This window comes from Microcebus murinus, chromosome 14 (assembly GCF_040939455.1).
Source record: "Microcebus murinus isolate Inina chromosome 14, M.murinus_Inina_mat1.0, whole genome shotgun sequence".
Lineage (NCBI taxonomy): Eukaryota > Metazoa > Chordata > Mammalia > Primates > Cheirogaleidae > Microcebus > Microcebus murinus.
In genome coordinates this window covers 52,987,876-53,001,824 of record NC_134117.1, presented here as the reverse complement: position 1 = coordinate 53,001,824, position 13,949 = coordinate 52,987,876, and the positions used below count along the sequence as shown (strand labels likewise).

General features: G+C 59.1%; 1 protein-coding gene across 1 annotated transcript; it reads left to right on the top strand.

The window, feature by feature from the left end:
- Positions 1-981: 981 nt before the first annotated feature.
- On the top strand, positions 982-5,933 carry PRF1 (perforin 1). The gene is made up of 3 exons (XM_012762609.3): positions 982-1,108; positions 2,806-3,345; positions 4,357-5,933. Exons 2-3 carry the CDS (start codon positions 2,810-2,812, stop codon positions 5,483-5,485), a joined length of 1,665 nt encoding a protein of 554 aa, XP_012618063.1. The 5' UTR covers positions 982-1,108; positions 2,806-2,809; the 3' UTR covers positions 5,486-5,933.
- The last annotated feature ends 8,016 nt before the right edge of the window (positions 5,934-13,949 follow it).

Sequence of the window (13,949 nt, the reverse complement as noted above, 5' to 3'; positions counted from 1 at the left end):
CAGCCCAAGGGATGAGGCTTGAGATGTGACCCTGACACTTGGTGTCACACGTGGGTGTGGTTGCTGTCAACACACAGTCATAGGTCCTGAGAACAGGCCCCCCAGTGACCCCACTGACCCCACCTCAGAACCAGTGCGGTTTTGCCCCCAGAAAGTAGCCCTGTGAGTCACTCCCTCCATGGAGACTTGTCCCCACCCTGACCTCAGGCAAGGCGAAGGGTGAAGGAGACGAGCCTTGTTCCCACCCGACCTCTCCCACCAGCACCTGCAACCCCAGGCCCGGGCTGGGGGCCAGCGTGGGGGCCGCTGCCTCTCCTCGAAAGTGGGGAGCAGGAAGCCCTGTCCGGAGCACATGTTCGGGGTCCGGAGCCTGGGCTGGGCTGGGCTGTGGGCTGGGCAGGAGGTGGGCAGCGTGACGGGAGCCTGCTCGGGGAGGAGGGACTGGTCACAGGCATTGACACTCACCGAGGGCCGGGCACAGGTCGAGCACTCTACACGTGTTGACTCACTCCTCTCTACAACAACTTCCGTGGTCTACATGAATATTACCCCCATTTTCCTATGAGAAAACTGGGGCACAGAGAGGCTAAAGGACCTTGCCAGGCCACACAGCTCATGCATAACCTGGCCCAAGCCCAGGCGGGCTGGCGCCCCGGCCCACCCTCCCAGCTCTTCTTCTGGCCCGCTTCTTACATCTCACACGCCAGTGCTGCGTGTCGGAAGCAGGGGGGTGCCCCTGCCGGCCTGTCGGTCCCCACGGAGCCGAACCTCCAGGTCCTCGGTTCCTGCACCCCTCTGTCTGTTGGCCCCGGCCCCGCCCCGCGGCACTGGCAGGCAGATGAGCCTCCGCCCGGCCAGCTGCTTGCTTCCTGTGGGCTGCCGGCAGGCCCCGGATGAGAGGTGATGACAGGGTGGGTGCAGGTTCGGGAGGGGGAGAGTTCGGGGGACCTGTGACCACAGCCGGGGGCAGGGCAGGAAGCAGAAATGACGTGACCGGGTGATGATCTATGAGGTGGGCCTGCCCGGGGGGCTGACGCCACCATTCGGAGCCCCAGTGGGAGGGAGAGGACATCTGAGCAGCAGCGTCTCCACTCCACGAAGACTCCAGGTAGGGAGGGAGCCGGGCCCCTGGGTGGGAGGGACTGCCGGTCACAGGGAGAGCCCGGAGGAGCAGGAAGACACCTGGGGCGCAGACTGTGCCCTGTCACTAACTCGCGGGGCAGCCTGTGGCGCCTCTGGGCCTCCGTGTGCTCGTGCACTGAAAGAAGAGGTTGGTGCACAGTGTCGGAGGCCCCTGCCAGTGCTCACAGCTAAAGCGTCTGGGAGAGAACACAATGAGGGCAGGGCAGAGATGGAGTCCCCTGGATCAAGGTTGGCCTCCCAGGAGGGAAGAGCGGGGGCACCTGAGGATCCCCCTTCTCCTGTTTACCCCCCTGGGCCAGCCAGGCCGCCTGGAATTCCACCCTTCCCGTCGCTCCTCTCTTAGGGCCCGGAGGTTGGGGTGGGGGAGCGCTACTGCTCTCCACACCCTCTTGTCTCAGGAGCTGCTGACCCCAGCAGGTGCCCAAGGAGAAAGGCCTGTTCAGGTGGGGACAGAGAGGAGATTCTCTATCATAGCAGGCCCAGGTGGGGCCCCAGGGCCACCTGGACATAAGGAAGAACCTTCTAGCCAAACATTGCCCAATAGCGGGCAAGAGGTAGGAAGGTCCCTGTCACTGCCGGCAGGACACCGAGCTCTGCAGGGAGTGTCAGAGAGGAGAGCAGCATGGGAAGGGGATCTGGACAGCAAACCTCACGCCCCACCACACACACAGAACTGGGGGTGTGGCCGTATCAGCAGCTTTTATTCCAGAATTTAGGCTGATGTTCTTCCCCAAGGGAAAATGGGGAGATCAGGGGAGATGCACACCCTCATTTCTTTTCCAAGTCTGTGAAGGGCTTTAGAGATCAAGATAGAGACCAAGACAGCATAAGAGACGTGGTGGGAGAAGGGTGGCCTGTCTGGGGCCAAACATGACACTTCTTCAGAGTCCAGGCTTCCCCAGGTCCCCAGGCCCTTCCCCAAACCTGCTGCAGCTACTCTGTCCCCTCTGTGGCCAGAAACCCCTCCCACCAGCTGCAGTTGTCTCCTGGGGACGGAACCATCAATCTATTTTTTATCTATTTTTATTTTTATTTAATTATTTATTTTTTGAGACAGTCTCGCTTTGTTGCCCAGGCTAGAGTGAGTGCCGTGGCGTCAGCCTAGCTCACAACAACCTCAAACTCCTCGGCTCAGGCGATCCTCCTGCCTCAGCCTCCCGAGTAGCTGGGACTACAGGCATGTGCCACCATGCCCGGCTGATTTTTTCTATATATATTAGTTGGCCAATTAATTTCTTTCTATTTATAGTAGAGACAGGGTCTCGCTCTTGCTCAGGCTGGTTTCGAACTCCTGACCTTGAGCAATCCGCCCACCTCGGCCTCCCAGAGTGCTAGGATTACAGGCGTGAGCCACAGTGCCTGGCCTGGAACCATCAATCTAGATCCACATTCAGCCTTACAGAGTAAAATTCCAGCAAGGGCTCCTCTCGGCTGTGTGACCCTGGGAAAGGCACTTCCCCTCTCTGGTTCTATTTGTACAACGGAGAGGGGGTGGACCAGGCCTGGCAGGGATATTCCAGCTCTGACATTCAGTGACTTAGGACAAATCTCAACCCCTCCCCTCCATGTGCCCTGATGATCCACAGTTGTGGGGCAGAGTGCAGCCCCCCTCCATTCCTCTGCCCCCAGCTTCCCAGAGCCCAAACGCCCCTGTCTCTGCAGCTCAATGGCGGCCCGCTTCCTCCTGGGCATCCTCCTGCTGCAGATGCCTCCGCCAGCCCCCGCCCCCTGCCACACGGCCGCACGCTCGGAGTGCAAGCGCAGCCACAAGTTCGTGCCCGGTTCGTGGCTGGCCGGGGAGGGTGTGGATGTGACCAGCCTCCGCCGCTCGGGCTCCTTCCCAGTGGACACACGCAGGTTCCTGCGGCCCGACGGCACCTGCACCCTCTGTGAAAACGCCCTAGAGCCAGGCGCACTCCAGCGCCTGCCCCTGGCAGTCACGGACTGGCATGCCCAGGGCTCTGGCTGCCAGCGCCGCGTGGCCAAAGCCAAAGCCAGCTCCACCGAAGCCGTGGCTCAGGAGGCGTCTGGCAACATCCGAAACGACTGGAAGGTCGGCCTGGACGTGACTCCCCACCCCACCAGCAACGCACATGTGTCCGTGGCCGGCGCACACTCCAAGGCAGCCAACTTCGCGGCCCAGAAGACCCACCAGGACCAGTACACCTTCAGCACTGACTCGGTGGAGTGTCGTTTCTACAGGTGAGAGCTGAGGGTAGGTGGCAGAGGGCTTGAAAACAGTGGGGAAACTCCAGGGGGTCTAGGAGCCCTGGAATGCAAGGGTGGGACTTGGAGGCTGCTTCTGCCAGGAAGAAACCACAGTCCTGGTTTTCAGACTTCAGGCGACTCAGCCCTGTGTCTTCCTCCCATCCATGAGGTCTCGAATCTGGAAGTGTGCAGTGAGAGACCAGGTAGAGGGGAAGCAAGTCCATGCCTGAGCACCCCAGCATGGTGCCATTTAGAACTAGTGAGCACCCCGCCTTCTCTTTCCTGGGCACTGCCAGCCTTCCATGGGGTCCTTCCTGAATGGGGACAAGGGCAGGAGACCTGGCCGGGTCCTGCCTTCTCATTGCTGTGCGACCTTGAGCACCTCGCATTTCCTCTCTGGGCCCCATTCATCCATTCAACCAATACTGACACCCGCCTTGTGTCAGGGCTGCTGAGCAACGACAGTCACCACCCGTGGCTGCCCGGGAGCAGGCGGCCTGGGACCTGGGTCCACACCTAAGAAGTGCATGACCTGCATGGCCCAACCCCAAGTCACCTGCTCTGATTTCTCAGATCTGGAGGCCACATGTTGTCCAGAATGAGGCAGGGCACCTCCTGCCCGTGTGGCCCAAATTGTCAGCAGCCCAGGCACACAGAGCTCAAAGCAGGGGGACAGACGGATGAAGGCCACATGACTAGGTTCCAAAGTTAAATGGAATACCATCTGTGTGATATCATTGCTTTTATAACAAGAAAAGAAAAAGAAAAGAAAAAACTTTATTTTATAAAGGAAAGAGAAAATACCTATACAGTATCTAGGTCACTGAGGAAGGGCAGAGTAGGCCTCCCTGACAGCTCCATGCCCCAGAGCGAGCTTTGGAGCCAGGCCCCTGGGTTCAAGTTTTATTAATGGTTTTGCCCACTTACGTGTGACCTTGAAGTTATTGCATGGGGAAAATACTACCCTCCACCGGGCCCAGCTGATGTTTTCCTCCCTCCTCACAGTTTCCACCTGGTGCACACGCCCCCACTGCACCCCGACTTCAAGAGGGCCCTCAGGGACCTGCCGCCCCACTTCAACGCCTCCACGGAGCCCAGCTACCTGAGGCTCATCTCCAACTACGGCACCCACTTCATCCGGGCCGTGGAGCTGGGCGGCCGCATCTCGGCCATCACCGCCCTGCGCACCTGCGAGCTGGCGCTGGACGGGCTCACGGCCAAGGAGGTGGAGGACTGCCTGAACGTCGAGGCCCAGGCCAGCATAGGCAGCCACGCCAGCACCTCGGCCGAATCCAAAGCCTGCGAGGAGAAGAAGAAGCGTCACAAGATCGAGGCCTCCTTCCACGAGACCTACAGGGAGCGCTTCTCCGAAGTGGTCGGCGGCCACCACGCCTCCCTGCACGACCTGCTGTTCGGGAGCCAGGCTGGGCCTGAGCAGTTCTCAGCCTGGGTGGCCTCGCTGGCCGGCAGCCCCGGCCTGGTGGACTACACCCTGGAGCCTCTGCATTTCCTCCTGGATAGCCGGGACCCGCGGCGGGGGGCGCTGAGGCTGGCCGTGAGCAAGTACCTGACCGACAGGGCCCGCTGGAGGGACTGCAACCGGCCGTGCCCCCCAGGGCAGCAGAAGAGCCCCCTCGACCCGTGCCAGTGCATGTGCCACAGCACGGCGGCCACTACCCGGAACTGCTGTCCACGGCAGAGGGGCCTGGCCCGGCTGGAAGTGACCTCCTTCCAAGCATGGAACCTGTGGGGAGACCTGGTCACTGCCACCGACGCCTACGTAAAGGTCTTCTACCGCGGCCGGGAGCTGAGGACGTACACCGTGTGGAACAATAACAACCCCAGCTGGACAACAAGACTGGACTTTGGGGAAGTGATCCTCGCCACAGGGGGGACCCTGAGGGTGCAGGTCTGGGATGCGGACAGTGGCTGGGACGATGACCTCCTTGGGACCTGTGACGAAACTCCAAAGTCTGGCTCACACGTGGTGAGATGCAACCTGAACCACGGCCAGCTGAAATTCCTCTACCATGCCAAGTGCTTGCCCCACTTGGCAGGGGGAACCTGCCTGGAGTACACCCCGCAAGGGCTTCTAGGCGAGCCCCCAGGAAACCGGAGTGGGGCCGTGTGGTGAGAACTTTGAGGGGACCCGTATGCTTGGACTGAACAGGTTCTCCCAGTGGGAGCCGGCCCTGTCTTCCTATTCCCATTAGACAGATGGAAAACTGAGGCTCAGCCTGTTTTTCACTGTGGTGGCTGAATGTAGCGACCAACCCTGATCCTCCCTGACCAGCCCGCCTTAGCGCTCCAGTGTACCCGAGTCCACAGCCCCTGCCTCCCAGCCGCGGCTTCGGCCAGGAGCTGGGCAGAGGCCCCCGGCCATTCCCACCAGGCTGCCCAGTGCCCTTCTCTTCAGAACCCCCCTTGAGTCCTTTCTGGGGAGCCCCTGTGGCCCCAGTTGCTCTGTCTGCTCTGTCTTCTCTGCCCATCGAGCTTTGACACTCAGACAGGTCAAAGGCTCTCCTGTCCTGTCTTACTGTGTCCCAGCTTGACAGAGGGCCAATAAACACGATGTGATGGTGCCCATGACGGTGTCAGTATGTCAGAGGAGAGGACGGGGCCACATGCATCCTAGAGATAAACTTCCACGTTAGCAACCCACAGAAAACAGGCAGGCAGGCAGGCAGGCAGGCAGGCAATGCAAAGAAACTGTTTTTCCACTTTTGTTAGAAATGGGGGACCGAAAATATTTTGCTTTCCACGTGACTCTCTGACCCAAGAACAGCGGCACAGACTTGGGGGTAAAGGGTGAGGCACATTCAGCCCCCCGCTGAAAGGCAAGAGGGAACCGCCAGGCACCCGTCTCACCTCCACGGGAGGCTGCGGCCCCGCCCAGACGAACATTCCATGCAGCAATGGGAGCCCAGGGCTGCCAGGTCTTCTCGTTTTTTAAAATAACCAGAAAGCCCACTTTGACTTCTAGCAGCGGCAGTTAATATTTCACTTTGTGAAAATAAACCTTTGTGGGCAAACTCAGTAACAGAGAACACGTGCGTGGGCCACAACTGGTCGAGGCTATCGGTTTTGAAAACTATGCTTTCAACAAAACCCATTCGCACAGGCTGAAAAGCTCTCCCCTCTCTCACAACTCAAGGAAAAGGGCATTGGTTCCAACAACGTGGTCTTTGTGGGCCCCCCTGCCTTGGATGCAGGAAGCCCCAGAGTCCTGGGTTCCAGCATGCAATGAAGCGGTCTTTGTTTCACGTGCCTGGGACACAGGCCCACAGAGCGGCGACAAGAGGCAGGGCAGCTTCCCAGACCTGGCTGGACTTGGCAGTGCAGGGCCAGGGTCAGAGGGCTCAGAGCAGCCGGCACGGCCCTCCCAACTCCCTTTGAAACTCCCCGTCGATGAAGCTCCTTGAGGCTTGCTCGGGACCCCTAGGCCCCAACGCCAAGCAGTGACACTACACTGACCCCAAATCCCCAGGGGGGAATGAGGGATTAGCAAGGTCTAGAAACCTGGTTGGAATCACTGTTCTTCCGTGTGTCCGTTCACAATCACATACTCCAACGCCAGCACGAGAGACATCTTGACACCGCTGGCTGCTGCACTGATTGGGAACGAACGTGGGGGTGGGCAGTGCCCTGCGGGTAAGGCAGGTCCACGGGGCAGGGCGCCCAGGCTCGGGGACAGCCCTGACCAAGGGTGGGAGTCTCGGTCAAGTGCCCGTGCAGTCACTGGCCTCCAGCAAGTCCCTCTGCTCCCGAGCCTCGGTTTCTCCAAAAGGACAGTCTCTGTTTTACTCCCTTCTCAGGACTGTTTTGAAGGGGGGGCATGAGCCTTTCTAGTGTGTGCAAAGGGACCCTAAAAGGTCATCTGGTTAACCCTAAAAGGTCATCTGGTTCTGCACATAGGGAAAGGGAGACCCAGGGGGAGGAAGGGATGTAATGTGGTCACAGAAGAAGTCAGTGGCAGAAAGAGCCCGGTCTCTGGGCATTCCTGGGCACTCCACTCGGAGCGCAGCTTTGGCGAGGCTGACGGGGCTGGGAGAGGAGGGCTTTTAAGAGAAAAAACTGAGCAGAAAGAGTCTGATCACTGTTGCTGACGGCAGCTACTATGGGGCCCTCAGCCCTAACCCAAGACCCAACGTGACATTTTCATTTCCACGCCACCTGGACATTGGGACGCTTATTTGGGACATTCCCCACTGTGCCAGACACTTTCCCTTTGCCCTCCAGGTCTTGTCCCCACCTGGCTCCGCTCCCCCCCCCGCACCCCCTCCTCAGCCGGGAATGGAAGGGGGTGCAGAGCCGTCTAAGCACCGTCGCTGGGCAGGAGACTGGAGAGGCAGAGTGCAGCGATCAGGGCACCTGCCCCCCTCCGTGTCCCTGTTGTCACTGCACCCCTCCAGGAGGCCTCTGCCTGTGGCCCCTGTAACTGCCCCTCCCCTCACTCTGCCAGACTAGGGACGGCAAAAGCCTGCCCTGCTCATCCCGAGTCTGCTGTCCCTCACGCTCCCTACAGCCCTTCGGTCTGTGAATAGCCCCGCTCTGGTGATTGTATTTGAGTATTCCTACGGGGCCCTGAGTGACGCGCCACCTTAGGAGTGCTGGGGGGAGCAGAGCCCACCCACCCACAGAAGCTGAGAATGTCCCATTCTGGCTTCCCCAACCTCCCCTGCACCTAGGAGAAGACGTGGGACTGGGGCTACCAGTCAGATGCACCTGCCCAGGGATGGGGCTCCTTCAGAAGCCAGCACTGAGACCAGGGTTCTAGTGCAGGTAATTTACATAGGAGGCGACCCCAGGAAGCACCAGCAGGGGGTTGGGGATGGGAGCCAGGAAGGGAAGGTGGTCTACTACAGGTGTATTATCACAGAAGTCATCACCATGGGCCACAGGAACTGAGCCCGCTGGGAGTGCCGGGAGCCCATGGAGAACACGCACCTTGGAGCTAGCCCAGCCGAGGGAACTGGGGGATTGATACTCCAGGTCCCTTCGGCCATTGATTAAGGGCTCCTGAAGGGGGACGCTAATATCCCCTCACTCCCCGTCCACCAAAGGGGCAGGCAGAGCAGAGTCCAGCAACTGGAGAAAACCCTCCTGGGAAGAGGGGCAGAGGCTGAGAGTCCAAGTGCTGGGAGGTGTGCCAGGATGGCGTCCCCAAGTGGGATGTGGGCACACTAATGCCCTGGGGAACCTGAGCTGTCGTCGCAGGAGGGAGTTCTGGGGACAGTGGCCGCAGGGCTGCCGGCGGGAGTGTCCACGACTTACTGGGTCAGAGGAGCGAGGAGGGGCCCCCAGGCAGTACCCTCACTGGGCCAGTTCCCGGCAGGATTTGGGGCCACTGTTCCAGGATGCACAGCCTGCCCCGCCATCCTGGTGACTCTGCGAGATACCTGGTCCATAAACTCTTTTTATCCTTTTTTTTCCATCAAGACTGGGCTTCAGGCCGGGCGCGGTGGCTCACGCCTGTAATCCTAGCTCTCTGGGAGGCCGAGGCGGGTGGATTGTTGGAGCTCAGAAGTTCAAGACCAGCCTGAGCAAGAGCGAGACCCCGTCTCTACTAAAAATAAAAAAAAATAAAAAAAGTTAATTGGCCAACTGAAAATGGAAAAAAAAAAAAAAAAAAAAAAAAGACTGGGCTTCTGTTGCCGGCAGCTAAAATTCCTGGCTGACGCGACACCATCCCATCCTCTCCCTCCTGCGTCAACACCCCTGCCCTTGCCTACCACCCTACGACCCCGCCCCGATGGGCCCTGGTCCCTAGAACCTCCACACCACGTCGCCAGCACCTGCCTGCTCTCCCTCCCCAGGGCACGGATCTCGGAAGGGAGGGACCACGCACAGGGTCCACAGATTGGTACTGAGCACCTTCTGCGGGCCACGTCCTGCCAGGGGCTCCGCTGAGTTGCCGTTCTCTCATTTTCTCACACACACACACACACACACACACACACACGCGCGTGCACACACACACGCACGCACACATGCACACACGCACATGCACACACACACGGTCCCAGGAGGCTCTTCCAAGACTTGGGGCAGGCATTGACGGCAGCCTGGCTTCTGATTTTTAAGCGGTTGCCACGGCACCTTCACCTCCCTATACACACACCTTCAGGTCTCGGGCTGCATCGGTGTCCCTGGTGAGCGTCAACAAGCTGGGACAGTGTGTCCAGCGTCCCTGTCCCTGGCGTGTTTGAACAGGGGACCACCTGCTGGAGAGGGCAGGGAAGGGAGGGGAGAGCCCGCCCTGGGGCTGCTGCATCGTAGAGGGCCGAGGTTCCTCGTGCTCCCCAGTCACTCCAGTCCCCTGCAGCTGTCGCCAAGCCATTCCACACGCTGACAGCCACCCCTTCCCACAACCACAGCCTCTGCAGCCCGGCTGCCTGCTTGGGTCTCTGTCTGTGGCCCCCTCACCGGTCTGCAGGCTCCTGCACGCCCCCTAGCGGCCTCCACTCCACAGCACCCTGCCGGTAGCCCCTGAGGCCGGGCTCCCTCTCTGCCTACAGCCTGCGCCCAGGCCCTCTCCACCCGCCCCATCGGGAGGCCAGAGTGCCGGAGAATAGTGTCTTTGCATCACACGGTCTCGAAACACCTGCAGCCAGTGACTGACGAGGGCTGGTGTGCGAATACCCAGCTACCAGCCCGTCTGGGGTAACCCAGGGACATGTCCCAGCCTGCCCAGGGTTCTCCAGCTAGAGCCAGCTCCACTTGCCCACGGTGGCCACCTGCGTGACCACACGCTTTCCTGGCTGTCTCCCTTTCCTGTCTCACTTCCCCACTCCCTGCAGGTATTTTCTGGAATCATCTCCCAGACACCACCCACCCTCGGATCCCTATCTCAGGGTCTGCCTCTGAGGAAACCGGCTGAGACACATCTCACCACGTCATGGCCTCACTTACATTGGTTTCTTGTGGTTTTGGGGGTAGGGTACAAAGCCCTGCACATGGCCCCCAGGCCCTCCTGCCGCCCCCCTCCCTCTGCCCCCACTCACTACGCCCTGCCTCCATGCACCTCCGCGTTCCACGCTCTTTCTGAACCTTCATACAGGCTGCCTCCTCTTTCTGGAACTTTTGTCCTCCACCCTAAGACCTCCTCAATCAGACTTGAGCTTCAAAGGTGACTTCCTCTAGGAAGCCTTCCCTGACTGCCAGGGAAGGTCATGCCCCTACCCTGCTCCCATCCCCAGTATTTCCCCACCACAGTTCCATGAGGCCAGTGGCTTTTTCTATCTTATTCGTGGTCTAATCGACTAATCCAGCACCCAGCATAAGTTTGATGAATAAAAAATGTTGGATGGATGATTATATGGATGAATGAGTGAATGAATGAACCCCACCAAGGAATCTTCTAGCCTCTGCTTGAACCCTCCCAGAGACAGAGAGTTCATCACCTCCTAAGGTAGCTGGTCTGCATTTGGAAGGTTCTAACCAGGAGCCCTCATATGACATGGAAACCCACCTCCTGATAACATGCAGCCCTGGTCATGTTACAAGGCGAGTTCACACATTTGAATCTCCGGCCCTGTCTCCAGTTTTGCTGGGCAGAAGGACCACCGTGCTGGCTGCAGCCCGTGCAGCAGCCTGCCCTCTCTCCTTCCATGAGGGAGTCGCAGAAGGGCCACACTCTACCCAGGGGGCCACCCCTCTTCCCTGCTGCTCACAGCAGAAATGAGAGCCTCTCAGGTGGCTGGTGCTTGACTGTTTGCTCCTCAGTGGACCCCGTCACCAGCTGGAGTCATTTCCAGCTGGGGCAGCTCTTTCTCTGGGCAGGGGCCCACTTGGCCTGGGCACGTTCTGGCCCCAGAGGGGTGAGGTCCACCACCTTAGCCTGCACCTAGGATCCCTCCCCCTGCCCTCCACAGCCTGGCGAGGTCCCTTCCAGCACGACCTGCACAGTCCCAATGGGAGGGCGTGGCTGGCGCAGCTGAGACCAAGATCCCAGGTGAGATCCCCATGGGGTGGTTAGAGTTAGCACTGCACAGGAAGAGATAACCCTGTCACACAGCCAAAGGCTGCCATCCAACCTGAGCCACAAATGACGAAGACCCCAGCCACACATTCACCCCAGACCCGGCCATGGAGACCAGTCCTGTGAGTCCTGACTGTGGTGCAGGCCAGCCCCCGACCTCTGTCGGTTCTCTCCAGTCACAGAACACCGCAGTCACAGAAACTCCCCTGCGGACCCCAGGGTCCCAGCTATAAGCAAGGGGGCTGGAGCAATGATTTCTTCGCAGCTTTCCCGCTCAGAGGGTCTCGGCCCTGATCCCACAAGCTGTCTAGTCCCTGACACTCAGCGGCATGGCCGGGTAGACCCTGCAGCCCCACCCTCGCCAGTCTGCACGGTGGCACGTCCCCGAGCACCGTGGTTCCCACGCTTGGAAGAAGCCCTGACCCCGTTTATTGTGTTTCTCTTCCCAAAGGCCCAGACACTCAACTCCGACCAACCAGAACCCCAGCAGCTGCTGTCGCTTTCGGGGTATAACCCGAATCTGTTGTTTACCGTGGGCCCCCACCGCACATCTGGACTCACAGCAAAACTCCACAGCAGCAGCTGGCTTCCGGTTTCCTCTTAAAAGGGCGGTGACGTCAGCTTGCTGGCAGGACAGGGGACTTCTCCCTGGGAACCCAACCTCCTTGTGAGCCTCGGCCGTCGTGACATGAGCTGACCCCGGGGAAAGCCGCTTTGACTGTCCCCTTCACTCACAGGGATGAGCACCGTCCAGCACAGGGACCTTTGCCCAAGGTCCTGCCACCGCAGGAGGCCCACGCCTCTGCCCCCGCCACGGTAACGTGGGCCCTGGGGCTACCCGTGCTGTTGCGTGGAAAAGCATCTTCCCGAGCTGGAGAAGGCATCAAGAGAGGCCTCACTCCCCCTGCCTGCCCCCACCACTTCCGGTGTTTTCCTCTCACAAACGCCGGAAGTAAACACAAATCCGTAACATTTCTTGAGCGTTCGCTGTAGTGTTTTAAGGACTGTGCACACATTAGCCGCTTTAATGTTCCCAACAGCCCCAGGAGGCACATAGGCTCGGCCCCATTTTGGAAACAAACAAGCCCAGAAAGCTGAGGCTTCTCCCCGAAAGTTTGTCCCCAGCCTTCTCCGGCTGTCCCACACACGGCTCCTAGACGTCTCTCCTTCCTGGTCTCCACAAACGTCTTCCACACAAGACCCACCGAGGGCATGTTCTCAGGGGCAGCCTCCCCACGCCACCCTGCCATGCAGTTTTTTTCAATGTGGCAAAATATACGTGTTTATCATTTTAACCATTCGTAAGGGCACGATCCAGTGGCATGAAATGCACTCACAGTGCTGTGCGACCATCCTTAGTATCTGAACCGAAAATGTTTTCATCATTCTCAACAAAAACTCTGCACTCACTGAACTCCCCCAGCCTCTGGAAACCTCTGCTCTATTTTCCATCTCATGCATTTGCCTATTCTAGGTACTTCGTAGAAGTGGAACCGTGCAATATTTATCTTCTGTTATCTGCCGTATTTCGCGTCGAGTAATGTTTTCAAGGTCCGTCGTGCTGTAGCATGTATCAGAATTTCATTCCTTTTGCGGCTGAATAGTGTTCCATTGCATGTCCACATCGCATGTTGTTGATCCATTCATCCATCCATGGACACTTGGGCTGTTTCCATGTTTGGGGATTTTGAGCAACACCACCATGAACATTGACGTACAAGTATCTGTTTGAGTCCCTGCTTTCAATTCTCTTAAATCTATACCTAGGCGTGGAATTACTGGGTCATAAGGTAGTTCTGTGTTTAACCTTTTGAGAAACCACCAGATGGTTTCCACAGCTTGCCCCCAGCTTCTCAGCCAGCCTCTGCCCCGGCCTTCCTGCGCCCCCTGTTTACTGTCAGGACTCGAACGTGGGCCCCGCTCAGCCGCCCACACCAGGGGCTCCGCCTCACACCCAGGCAGGGCTGCGGCCACTCCAGGCCTGCCCCGCCCTCGCCACTCTGCCGTCCCCTAAGCTCTCCCCAGAGCAGGGCCGGCCAGGACACACTGTCTCATTTTGTGTCACTCCTCACTGGCTCCACAGGGCCGGCGCATAGTAGGAGAAACGCGCTGAATGAATGGATGGACGGCGCCTTTATTCCCACCCCTCGCAGGGCTAGAAGCTCACTGAAGGTAGGGCCGTGACGCGTTCATCTCAGTGTTCCCACAGAGCTGGGGCTGAAAGAGAAATTCACAGACGGGAAACCACTTGATGGACCAAAGCGAATTAAAATCACTGAGGACGGATTGTTTGGGGGAGGGGGCAGATGCCGTGGCAAACGAGACCGGGAAGTAGGGGAGAGGGGGAAGAGAGGAGAGCTCAGAGACCCGCTCCCGAGAAGAGAGCTAAGGAGAGCTGGGCTGGCCCTGCCCCTCCGCTCCTCCTCCCCTCCAGGGCTCCCCTAGCAGAGAGGGGCAGCCCCCTCCTCACTGCCCTTCCCGACCAAGACAGGCCGACTCTCCCCCCTTGCAGGGAAACCCACAGCTTAGGGAGCCACCGTCTTTGGAGGAAGGGACCTCCACGGAGCCAGCCAGGCCCCCTGCCCCAGGCGCACATGCTAGGGGGCACTAACTTATG